Source organism: Perognathus longimembris, chromosome 10 (assembly GCF_023159225.1).
Source record: "Perognathus longimembris pacificus isolate PPM17 chromosome 10, ASM2315922v1, whole genome shotgun sequence".
In the NCBI taxonomy this organism is placed as follows: Eukaryota; Metazoa; Chordata; class Mammalia; order Rodentia; family Heteromyidae; genus Perognathus; species Perognathus longimembris.
The window spans coordinates 231,417-244,236 of record NC_063170.1 but is presented as its reverse complement, the minus strand read 5'-3'; the positions used below and the strand labels follow the sequence as shown (position 1 = coordinate 244,236).

The 12,820-nt window shown below is 51.3% G+C and overlaps 1 protein-coding gene across 2 annotated transcripts in view; it reads left to right on the top strand.

Moving 5' to 3' along the window:
* Positions 1-7,391, top strand: part of Tcf25 (transcription factor 25) — a 37,036-nt gene extending 29,645 nt beyond the window's left edge. Inside the window, exons 13-18 of one of the 2 annotated variants that reach the window (XM_048354899.1) lie at positions 1,595-1,682; positions 2,451-2,609; positions 3,855-3,945; positions 4,732-4,811; positions 6,655-6,727; positions 7,102-7,391. In XM_048354899.1, coding sequence (XP_048210856.1) covers positions 1,595-1,682; positions 2,451-2,609; positions 3,855-3,945; positions 4,732-4,811; positions 6,655-6,727; positions 7,102-7,260 — 650 coding nt within the window. In that variant the 3' untranslated portion in view covers positions 7,261-7,391. Of the gene's footprint in view, positions 1-1,594; positions 1,683-2,450; positions 2,610-3,854; positions 3,946-4,731; positions 4,812-6,654; positions 6,728-6,971 lie in introns of both variants that reach the window. The other variant, XM_048354900.1, reaches the window with a different exon arrangement.
* Positions 7,392-12,820: the final 5,429 nt, after the last annotated feature.

Genomic DNA, 12,820 nt, shown 5'->3' with positions numbered 1-12,820 from the left:
ACATGGTTATAAATCTGGCCAAGTACAAGGAATAGCAGGGGAGAGGGACAAATGGGGTTTAGTAACAAGTGGGTGAATGACCAGGAAGTCAGTCAGAAGACATAGTATGTTACATAGATGTTGCTGTTAGGGAGAAAAGCAAAGCAAAGAGTGTCTAGGCCCCAACCAGAGGCAGTGTATGGACATCAGCCTAGAGAGCCAGGATGGAGACTTTACTGTGCTACATAGCTGTAGGGTTCCTGCAGACACACCAGACAAGGTCTCAGCAGCTTCCATCTGCTCCCTGACCAAAGGGTCAACTCTATTAACTAAGAGACCACCTCTAATGTCTGGGTTCCAACACAGTTGGCAGCCTCTGTGCTTCAGTAGACAAACTGTGGGAGCATTACAGGACTAGGACCTGGCACTGCTACCTCACAATAATGCAGCACTGTGAGTCTTCAGAAGCCATTGGGGGGTCCTGAGCTCTCCTGGCTGCCACCACTGGCAGATTTCCAGTGTGCAGTCTATTGCTAAGTCAGTGCTCAGAGAGACTATTGCATGCAATGGGAGCTGGACAAGGACCTCAGAGCACACCTGCGGGCTAGCCACTAACCCAAACTTGGACTTCTACAGGAGAGCACAGGTGGCTCCCACCCGCATCTGTCTGCCATGAGGTCTGGTGTTCATATGATTAGAACATCGAGCTACACATTGCAGGGGGTGATGCCTAACTCTGTCTCACTACAGGTGAGAACACTAGGAGGTAGCAGAACAAGCTTCTGCCTCCAGGTTCTTAGGTACCTCAAGGACTGGTATAAAGAAGCCTCAAGAAGTGATGCTGTGGCAAGTAGTAGAGTGCTAGCCTTGAGCAAAAAGAATACAAGGATAGTGCTCAGGCCCTGAGTTCAAGCACCAGAACTGGCAAAAAGAAAAAGAAAAAAAGCAAGAAACCCAGCCTCTAACCTGAGCCCCCAACAGCAGTAACTCAAAGAGTGCTGATCAGAAGCAAAGACCCACTCACTGGCTTTCCAACATCCTTCACCTTAAAAATACCAATTTGTATGGGCTGGGAATGTGGCCTAGTGGTAGAGTGCTTGCCTTGCATGAAGCCCTGGGTTCGATTTCTCAGTACCACATAACCAGAAAAGGCCAGAAGTGGCACTGTGACTCAAGTGGTAGAGTGTTAGTCTTGAGCAAAAGAAGCTTAAGGACAGTGCCCAGGCCCCAGGACTGGCAAAAAAACAAAAACAAAAAACAACAGAGCTGTAGGCAGTACTGCTAGCTCATGCCTGTAATCCTAGCTACTCAGGAGGCTGAGATCTGAGGATGCTGGTTTGAAGTCTGCCTTGGCAGAAAAGTCCATGAGACTCTTATTTCCAGTTAACCACCCCTAAACCAGAACTGGGGCTATGGCTCAAAGTGGTAGAGTACTTGCTTTAGAAAAGCTCAGGGACAGCGCCTAAGCCCTGAGTTTAGGCCCCATGACCGACCAACAAATTCCAAGTTGTGTTTGTGACAAGGACCTTACTATGACTCTTGTCATCTGCCATGGGTGCTGGGAGCAAGTGTAATGAGGGTCACTGAGCTCATGGAGTCCTTGCTTCTCCTGCAGTTCTCATGCCCTTGCTGGAATACTGCAGTGTGCGGCCCGATGCTGCAGTGTCGAATCACCGCTTCTTTGGACCAGATGCTGAGATAAGGTAAATGAACTGGGCATGAGTCCATGCGAGTCCTGTGGGCGCCGTTCTCTCTCATGGCAGCAGAAGGACTTTCAGGTGCTGTCAGCACTGTGGTGTCAGAATTAAACACAAGGTTGTGGCTCCAGGCATCTGTGCCCTCCACGTTGGCAGCCTGGGGGGCAGGAAGCTTCTGGGGGAGCTGGGACTGCTTACCATTTGAGAAAGGCTCTGGAATTCTCACCCACACAAAAGACATCCTCACCTCTCTGAGAGAAAGTGCTGCTGGAGCAAATGAACACAGCCTCTAACCTAAGACATGAGGTTCGCAAAGATGCCTCCTTATGAGAATCGGGGAGCAGGGTGTGAGGCTGGTTATGCCAGTCTCCTAGGACCCTTGGCATGGAACATGGGTGAGCTTGACCTTCACATCAAAAAGAAATGTATTCCTTCAGTCTGTATAGGTACAGATTCCCTTTGTCAAGCTTGTATAAACTAGGAATATGGGAAGAACCTACCATGTGGGAGCCCAGCCCTGTCTCTCCATCAGCAGGCTGCACACTGGCCTTCAGGGCCTGCTCCATGTTGACATAGCATGTAAGACATAGCATCTTACATTCTGTGATTCTCCAGAGTGACTTGTGTTCCTGAAGGCCCAGAGAAGCAGAGCTGTTACTGTGTAGTATACCCCACTGGTCCACAGACTGCTTGGGCTAGTCTGGACAGCCCTCTGCCTACCAGTGGGGTCCTGCTAAGAGGAGGTTTTTGCTTATGGATACTACTCTCCTACAGCCAGCCCCCTGCCTTGAGCCAGCTGGTGAATCTGTACCTTGGGCGGTCCCACTTTCTCTGGAAAGATCCTGCCATCATGAACTGGCTGGAAGAAAATGTTCGAGAGGTTCTGCAGATCGTAGATTCAGGAGACCCTGTTGTGGGGTCCTGTGAGAGCAGGTGAGCTAAGCCAGCCTTTCCAGAGCTTGGCTGGGGCACTGGGCACAGGGAGGGAACCCTTCTGGTGTCAGCACCTCTGCCCTTCCTTGGGTCACAGGTGTGGGGCAGCAGGAACTGTGAGTTGCAAAGGGCAACTCCTGCGAGGTTGGCGGGACAAGCATGTAAACTGCTGCCCATGGGCCCTGGAGGGCACTGGAGTAAGCTGCCATTGCTATCTGCACAGAATGGTGTATGTGTTACAATATATTCTCGTGGTCATATTTTGACCATGAGCTTTTTTCCACATTTGCTGTGACAATTGTCAACCTCACCATCACCTCCAGGGAAACATTCAAGCCATTGGGCACCCACAGGTAACATGCCAGCGTCTCCTTTCTTACATGTAGGGATTCTAGTAGCTTATAACTTGATGTGCTGCTTTTAAGGAACAAGCCCTTGACCGCATGTGCATTTTGTCTAGTCTGCGGCCTCATTAGCACCCTGACTCTGGAGATTGTTGCAGCTAGGCTGGCTGGCACACTGAAGGCCCTGCACTGCTGGCCACACCGCTTCCCTGAGCCACCAAGGACTCCAGGCTGAGTCGTGGGAAGCCTCTGGAAGGGAACAAGGCAGTGCCTGTGCTGTCAGCCCTTGTAGCCAAACACACACTGTCTGCTATAAGGATAGTGTTCTGTGCATTACTTTCCTGGCCCAGATGAGCAGGAGGCATGTCCCAGCATTAGTGATGGCGATGAATACATCCAAGGGCCCACCGTGGAGATGGACATAGTGAACTCTCATGAGACATACATAGCTGCAGCTACCATCAAGGGGCAGTTATATAGGCCACAACTGGGTTTGTCTCCAGCGTCTGCTGTTCGAGACCCTAAAGAGGGCCAAGAGACTGGCCCTGGAAGTGAGGTGGGAGGAGGTTCTTTTTTGTTTGTTTTTTGCCAGTCCTGGGGCTCAAACTCAGCAATGTCCCTGAGCAATGTCCCTGGTTCTTTATGCTCAAGGCTAGCACTCTAGCTTTTAAGCCACACTGCCACTTCTGGCCATTTTCTGTATATGTGGTGCTGGGGAATCCAACCCAGGGCTTCATGCATGCTAGGCAAGCACTCTGCCACTAGGCCATATTCCTAGCCCCTGGGAGGAGGTTCTTGACCAGACTGAGAGAGCCAACTCCTGGGCTGGTTCCAGGATTAATGGGGGCTGCCTGGTTTTCCCCTCCGTGAATACTAGTTGTTTTGTTTTCCCTGGCCTTAGAAGGAAGGTGCTCTTCCAGCGTGCACCCAGAAACATCCACCGCCATGTGATCCTCTCGGAGATCAAAGAAGCTGTTGCTGCCCTACCCCCGGTAAGGGATGGCCCTGCAGAGGGGCCAGTCACGTGGACTCACATACTGGTGTGCTAGGTGGGCCTGGGCTAACACAGGGGGCTCCTCTTCTCCACCATCCTGAGGCCAGATGACAGGGGCCTGTGCCACACCATGGACTTGGTGAGCTGTGTGCCCCTACAGCCCAGCCTGCACCCACTTCCCTGCCCCTAGGTTAGACTTTGCTGCTGTCTAAAAATAGACTTAGAGGAGGTGTAGTGGGAGGAGCAGGAAGCAGCAGATGGACTGACCAGACTGTGGGCGGCTTCAGTGAGGGCTTCCAAGCACTTCCTGGTTTAACTATGACCTGCCTTGTTGTATCTCATTACTGGCACTACCAGCCTGATCCCAGGTCCCAAGCCTCCCCTCCTAGCCAGTAGAGCATGGTGCTTCAAATCATGGGCTAAGGAAGGGCCATCTGGTGTGCCAGCAGATGTGTGTGAGAGGCCCAGCAGCTCTGGTTACTGGCCTGGGGACCCCATTCACCACTGTCACTGCTGACACTAGCATCTGCTTTCTTTCCCCACCCTGCCACGTGGGGCAGGATATCATGAACTGTGACTGTGTTGTCTCTTAGTGGACAGCAGGTTCCTCCATCACCCCCACTCCCACCCCTTGAAGCTTCTTGGTATGGAACACAGGCATTCCTACCAGACATGTGGCTGCCTCCTGCTGGACCCATGCAGTCCAGGTTGGGAGCCACTTGCTGCTGGGAAGGCTGGGGCTCCCAGTATGCTCCAGCATCTCTGTTTTGTGTCCCTTCTGAAGGATGTGACCACGCAGTCTGTGATGGGGTTTGACCCTCTGCCGCCCCTGGACACCATCTACTCCTACGTCAGACCAGAGAGGTACCTGCCCCTGCTTTGCTGTCACGCTTGCGCAGACCTAGGTCAGGGCTTGGAGGTGCTCTTGGGCTTGCTGCCCTGCCAAGCAGGAGATGGAGAACCAAGCACAAACATTCAGAGAACCATCCCAGCATCTGAGCACTTGCCTGTTGGGCTCTATAGCAAGTAGGAGAGATTCTGTGGGAAGCAAAAGAAGAAACCACCTCTGGAGTGATACAAGGGGTGGATGTGGCCAAGGTGTATTCAATGCATGTGTGGGAATATCAGTGAAGCCTCTCTGTGCACAGTTCATAGGCAGTTTTGTGCATGTGTGCATGCATGCGTGCACACAATGGTACTGGGTCTTGAACTCAGGGCATAGCACTTTCAGCTTATTCACTTATGGTTCTACCACTTGATCCATACCTCCAGTCCAGCTTTTCTGCTAGTTAATTAGAAATGAAGTCTCATGGACTTTTCTGCTCAAACTAGCTTTGAATCATGATCCTCAGATCTCATCTTCCTGAGCAGCCAGAATTACAGACCTGAGGTACTAGCCCCCAGCTAAAAACTTAAAAAAAACAACACAAAACTTCAAAATAAACCACCTCTACCCTTGTGGAGTGTACCATGCAATGGGCATCAGGCGAAGAATAGAACCTAGAGGTGAGCACATGATCGAAACTTCAGTGACAGCCTACAGGGTGAGTGGTGTGACAGGAAGGACCGTCCTGGCCAGGAAGCAGGAGTCACCTGACTCCTAGAGGAAGAACATGTGCTTTGGCCAGAGGATGGGGGCTATTAACGTAGCAGCAGTGTTGTCATGTGCAGAAGCCCTGTGCCCAGAACAAAGCATAGCCCCATAGAGTGTTACAGTAAGACCTATATGGCTAGGCCAGCAGAACAAGGAGGAACCACTTCAGAGCCTGATGAGTGCACTGCTCATTTGTATATGGCAGTGTTTGGAATCTAGGCCATGAAAGGCTTCTTTGTCCGCCTCGTGTGGCACCCCCTCCTTCAAAATCGAATGACTGCCTCATTTACCCCTCCCCATTCTGTCCATCTTCAGTGATCCCAGAAAGGCTCTCCCTCTTCAAGAACATGCCTGCTAGACCTTGGTGGGACACACTGAGTACAAACAGTGACCATTGTTACCCACTGAACTCTTCTATAAAATTTGGACTGCAGACCAGGGGTGTGGCTCAAGTGGTAGAGCCCCTGCCTTGCAGAAATGAGGCCCTGAGATCAATCCCCAGTACTACAGAAAGGAAGAGAAAGAAGAGAAAGGAAGTCTTGGACTGCATGTTCATGAGGAAGTCATCCCCATTAAATTCTCTAGGAGATGAAAATAGAATTTGTTATGTCTCTTGGTTCAGACACACCCTGATGGCTGATGTGGCGTGGCCCATGTAGCCCTTTCTTCACTCTGCCCTCCCCATGTGCAGCAGGATCCTCCTGCACCATCCTGGTGTCTCTTGCCTTTCTTTACATACTGCTGAGTGCTCTCCTCAGCCCTCACCTGCTGAGAGAGCATTTGAACCACAGATCTTCCTGAGTGAGGAGCCAAAGCCACAGCCACAGCAGCTTGACTATGGCCACTTCTTCTTTTCCATGTGGTTCCGCAGGCTAGGCTGTGTCAGGGGTCAGCACCCCAGATACCGTTTTCTCTCTCTCCCTCATTGTCCCACCATGACCTGGTCACCATGACCTGTCATAGGGCCTGGTCTGCTGGCTGGGACCCTGGGCCTCAGCTCCAGTCAGCGGCTGCCTGTCCCCAGCAATTGATGGGGGCTATTGTGAGCTGGCCTGGAACTCCACAATGTCTGTTTAATCTTGTTTTCTCACCTTCCTTGACTTTCTCTTTCAGGCTAAATTCTATCAGCCATGGAAACACAATTGCTCTCTTCTTCCGGTCATTATTGCCAAATTATACCACGGAGGTATGTTGATCCTGTCTTGGCCTTTCCTACTGAATAGGTGCAGGCATGTCCATGAGTGAGGCCAGTGTTGTGACATGCAGGGACTGGGTAGGGCTGCGGGGACATCCTGCCCAGAGGCCGCAGTCCTCATGGGCAATAGAGGCTTGCCTCTTCGAAGCTGTGAGTGCTGCGAGGCAACATAGCTGATTGACTCCATGGTCTACGGCTTGGTTTGAACATGTGCATTTTTTTTTTTCCTTGCCAGGGACCTAGGTAGGGCCAAGTCCAGTGCTGGAGTATTGGCTGTCCTAGGCTTTATAGACACTTCCTATTTGGGTACCAGGTCCCAAGTCTTGCCACAGGCAGTCCCTGCTCAGACATGTCTCACTGTGCAGGGGGAAAGGCCAGAGGAAGGAGTTGCTGGAGGTCTGAATCGAAACCAAGGATTGAATAGACTGATGCTGGCCGTTCGTGACATGATGGCCAACTTCCACTTCAATGACCTGGAGGCTGCACGGGAGGACAACCTGGAGGGAGAGGGAGATTGGGACTGAGTCGTCTGCAGATGTTGTGCCCAGTGCTCCATAATTATGTTCCTGATTTCCTTTGTCTGAATTGACTGATTCCCTGAATGTATGGCTGGCCTGCATCTTGTTCTCCTGTAAATATAAATGGACTGCGCTCAGCCGCTGTGGATGAACTCTCCTTCTGGAGCCCTGGAGACTCAGTCAGCTTTCTTTCTCTAGAGCGAGTCCCAGGGACAATGGAGGGCCCACTTCCAGGATTTGAGGCTCGGTAGGTTTCTGTGCAGGGTCTCCCTCCCTCGTATGCTTTGTCTTAAGACACACACAGCTCTCAGGACTGTGCATTTCTTCTAAGCAGCTAGGGTCTGACAAGTTGGAGTCTCCCAGACAGATGTCATAATTTACCGGAAAAAAAAGTGGGGTCAAGGCCATGCTATCTACAGATGCATGCCAACATATTTTCAGTGCTGGGGTGGAACCTAGGGCCTTGAACATGCTAATGAGCACATGCTGTGCCACAGAGCTATATCTGACCCCAAAACTATTATGAAACTTGAGAGGAGTGCCCAGAATTGAAGGGAAGATGAAGAAGCAAATTTGGGGAGAAAAAATGACCTGGGCAAATCAGGGGTACACAGGGAAGAGATCAGGGGACATGTAATGGGAGGGCAAATGGGGGTGTTCTGGCTGTTGAACCCTAGCCCAGGAGTGAGCTTGCTGCTCTGTAGGTCCTTGCTCAGCTGGCCACTCCAGGAGCCACATACACACAGGGCCTCAGAGCACCACCCCACCTCAACCACTGGCCTCAGCTGGACAAGGTGAGACAAGCTGCTTCTGGAAGGATACCAACCAAGGCTATACACAAGTGGGCATCTTGCTCCTTACAGCCCTGACCTTCTTCCCACCAGAGGCAGCAGATGGCAGAAGGTCCCACTTGAGTCCTGGACTCAGTCAACTTCCTCTCTAGGAGCCTCTACTGCTGTCCAGTTGTCTCTGTGAGTAGCTGGCAGCTTCACTGGAACACAGCACCTGACGAGGGCCTGACAGCATTAAAGGTTTATGGTATACCTGCTCCCTCGTGAACTGTCAGCCTCCCTAGAAGGCTGTGTGCTCAAAGGTACCACTGCTGCCCAGTTGTCCTTCGTACTGAGTCATGGTGGGTACATGGAAAGAAACCTGTTTGCCATCTCCAGATGGGGCTTCAGGAAGCAGAGGTTTTTCAACAAGACATGGTGATCTGGCCTTCATGAGAAGTAGGCCTGGCCTCCAAGGGGAGCCTGAGTGACAGGTTCCCGTAGTTGGGAGCAGGAACTCTTAGGAAAAGTGGGCAGAGCCACGACAGCCTCTGCCCAGCGCAACACCACTCATTCCGATGGAGTTTGGCTGAATGAAGGCAGCTTCCAGGTCTGTAGAGGCTCCCATGGCCTGTCTGCACATGGAGTAGGTGTGGTATGGCCTGCAGTCTGCCCCATCTGCTGCAGGAACTGTGTGCACTGCCAGTGAGCCAGAAAAACTCTTAACTACTTGTGTCAGGTAGAAGACAGTGCCACAGATTGCAGCAAAAGTTCTTGGTGCCCTACTCAGTGATATCACTCTGGGCACACTAGGACATTAAAGTTGAAATTTGCAGCTCAGCACTGCTTCCTGTGAGGCACCTGACAGGTGTAACCGTGGGATCCAGGACAGGGAGTCCTCAGGCAGGATACCCTGTTTCTGGTGCCCACCAGTGGGTGCTTGCCAGAGGAAGGATGTGGTGGCCTCTGCCAGAGGCCAGATTCCTATGCCCTTTGAAGTCAGGCTGCAGGGTGGAGTGCGTGGTAGGAATGTCCATCTCAAAGGCCTCATTGTGGAGCTAGAAATAGCAATGTCCCTGGAATGCTATGGAGCCGGAAGCTGAGGCAAAGGGCTGCTCACTACTGATGCCACAGCGGTAGGTGGCCTGCAGCTGCTAGGTACCTGGGAGCTGCGTAGTTAAGGATAGTCATGGCAGCCTCTCCCCCTGTAGAAACCAGTCTGCCCTTCTTAGCCATGCACTGCTACAGTGTGAGACCTGGGACCCTCCCTCCCTTGGCAGTTCTTGGCCAGGAGCACAGTGAGGCCCAGGGCCACAGGAAGCAGCAAAATGGGACAGTGTGGGCCTACCTACCATACCAGCCATTGTGGGGGCATGGAGCACCCTGTGCAAGAACATTCCCCCTCTACAATTACTCCTTGGTGTGCCTGTGCCACCAGAAAGAAATGGGTCTACCAATGAGGAGAGTGGTTGGCCCAAATCTAAAGGTGAAGGTTAACTTCTGGCCTGTGCAGATCCACTACCAAGCGTCACCCACTGTAAGATGGACAGCAGCACTGTCACAGAGTAGCCAGAAGCTTCCCAAATGTCCAACATGATATATTCATATAACAAGTGTGACATAATCTGAAGGTGGCTGGGGGTGAGGGGCTTTTGCCAGTCCTGGGGCTTGAACTCCACATAGGCACTGTCCCTGAGCTGCTTTTTCTGAGTAGTTTGTTTTGTTTTTTTGCCAGTCCCTGGGCTTGGACTCAGGGCCTGAGCACTGTCCCTGGCTTCTTTTTGCTCAAGGCTAGCACTCTGCCACCTGAGCCACAGTGCCACTTCCCGCTTTTTCTATGTATGTGGTGCTGAGGAATCGAACCCAGGGCTTCATGTATTAGAGGTGAGCACTTTACCACTAGGCCACATTCCCAGCCCTTTTCTGAGTTGTTTGTTGGAGAAGAATCTCACAGACTTACCTGCCCTCGCTGGCTTAGAACTGCAATTCTCAGATCTCAGCCTCCTGAGTATCTGTGAACCACCAGCACCCAGCTAGTTCTGGCTTTTTTTTTTTGCTAGTTAAATATAAGTCTCTCTAATTTGTTTTGTTTTACCAGTCCTGGAGCTTGGACTCAGGGCCTGAGCACTGTCCCTGGCTTCTTTTTGCTCAAGGCTAGCACACTACCACTTGAGTCACAGCACCCCTTCTGGGTTTTTCTATATATGTGGTGCTGACGAATCAAACCCAGGGCTTCATGTATACAAGGCGAGCACTTTACCACTAGGCCATATTCCCAGCCCGTCTCCAATTTGTACGAGCTGGCTGTGAACCCTTATCCTCAGATCTTAGCCTCCTGAGCAGCTAGTAGCACCCAGCTAATCTAGGGGGTTCATTTACCTATAGTAATTCCAGCAGCAAGGATGAATATCCATGAGCACAAAGGACAAACTGGCCCGGAAGTGGTGGTTCACATCTCTAATCCTAGGTACGCTGGAGACTGAGATCTGAGGACTGAGGTTCAAAGCCAGCCTGAGCAGGAAAGTCCATGAAACTTTTATCTCCAGTTAGCCACCAGAAAACTAGAAGTGGAGGTCTGACTCAAAATGGTAGGTCACTGCCTTCATCATAAAAGCTCAGGGATAGCACCTAATCCCTGAGTTCAAGACCCACAACCAACAAAAAATAAAGGACAAACTGCAAGATTGCATTTACATAACATTCGAAGATAGACAAAATGTACCATGGTGCCAGGACAGTGGCTCACTGGGGGAACTGGTAAGGCATAGGTCCTAGCTCCGCTTTGGCCAGGTCATCATTGATCTGGGTGCTGCTTTTCTGGCTGTGTTCAGGTTGAGGCATCTTTCCACTTTATATTTGTCACTGTGCACATTTGTATTTTACTTCAGTAAACTGCTGTGTGTGTGTACATGCGCGTGTGTACGTGCACGTGTGCGTGGTATGCATGTGTGTTGGTCCTGGGGCTTGAATTCAGGGCCTGGGTGCCATCCCTGGGCAAGCCCCAGGGCTGGCAAAAAAAAAATTCTCACAGACTTTTCTGCTCTGGCTGGTTTCAAACCATGATCCTCAGATCTCAGCCTCTTGAGTCACAAGAATTACAGATATAAGCCACCAGCACCTGGTCAGTAACTGCTGTTTTTGCTGCATTGTCCAGGCTGTCCTTGAACTCAAGATCCTCCACCCTTAGCTTCCTTAGTACTAAGATTATAATCATGTGCCACCACACCTGACTAATAAGTTTTGTTTCTTAAGTGAAAGCAAAAGGGAAAGATTTGTAAATTGTAAAATGCAGCTGAAAGGGGTGATTGGTATTCATTAGTGGCTGTCGGATGTGGGCACTATATGACCACCACTAGCCAGAGTATGTCAGGCAGCTGGGTAGATAAGAGAGAATGGATTTTAAAACTAAAATCACAAACGCAGATGCTTTCAGCCTGGCTGTGGCTCCCACTGCACTGCTAGTTTGCCTTTGTTCTCTTCACCACTTCACTCTCCTCCGTCTTCACAAAGACGGCTGTCATCACATGCATCATCAGTGAAGACGCATTAGAGGGCCTCAGCACCCCAAAGTGAGCATAGGAGAGGCTACTGCCCCTTCCACCATCCACTGTGAATGGCCTGCCTGCAAGGCACCACGTGGAGATGCTGGCCCAATGAGCCTGGATGTGATTCCTGGCTCCAGGGCCTACATGTTCTCTGCAGCGGAAATGGGGCGCCACAGGGAAAGGCAAGCAGCCGCATCCCAGGGGCCCCATGAGGCTAAGCAAGAGGGGATGTGGCTGACAGGGTCTGATGAATGGCTAGTCAGCTCCCAGGATGAGAGATCCCATCCCCCACCCCATAGCACTACAACTAAGGGGAATTGCTGATCCACTACAGTAAGGCAGAATCCTGGGACAGGGCAGGGGCAGGGGCTGGAGAAGTTCTGTGGGTTCCGTGGGTACCATGAGAACCCTCCAAAGGTCACCCAAGTCCACCTGAGAAGTGGAGTAGGGTGCTCATCACATCTGCCCTGACTGTGGCCATGTCTCATTTCTATTTCTTTGATTTTTTTTTTTTTTTTTTTTTTTTTTTGGCCAGTCCTGGGCCTTGAATTCAGGGCCTGAGCACTGTCCTTGACTTTTTTTTGCTCAAGGCTACCATTCTGCCACTTGAGCCACAGCACCACTTCTGGCCATGTTCTATATATGCAGTGCTGGGGAATGGAACCCTAGGGCTTCATGTATACGAGTCAAGCACTCTTGCCACTAACACCTTCCCTGGTCCAGGCCCCAAATCTACCCTGAATTTTGTTGCTGATCTGTACCTGTCAGCAGGGAATGGATGATGTCTTTTGGAATGGTGATAAGGGTGGGGCTAGGAGTGTGCAAGGCCTAGCCCCAAGGGAGGAGGGGTGAAGGGCAGCTTCCTGAGGGAGGTGTTGGATCTGGAGGAGGCTTAGGAATTTGGTGGAGAGCGACCCAAGACAAATCCTAGGGAAGCCTGGGTACCTGGAGGGCAGGCCAGGCAGGGGCACAGGTGCCTGTTTTTAGGGGCTCTGAATGGAAATGAGATGTGCTATGTACAGGAGCTTAGAGCCATTTGTGGGGCCCTCCAATTGCTGCTCACTGCCCCCCTTGTCCCAGCAGACTAGTAGTAGCTGTGCTCCCACATCCTGAGTGTACGCCCATCATGTGGTCATCCTCAGGGGGAGAGGCCCCATGTATAACTTTTAAAAGGCAAAGAAAAGCTCTATTCTTCCAGGACCTCCGCCCTCCTGGCCCAAGTAGGCAGGAGTCTTGGCAAAATGATCAGAG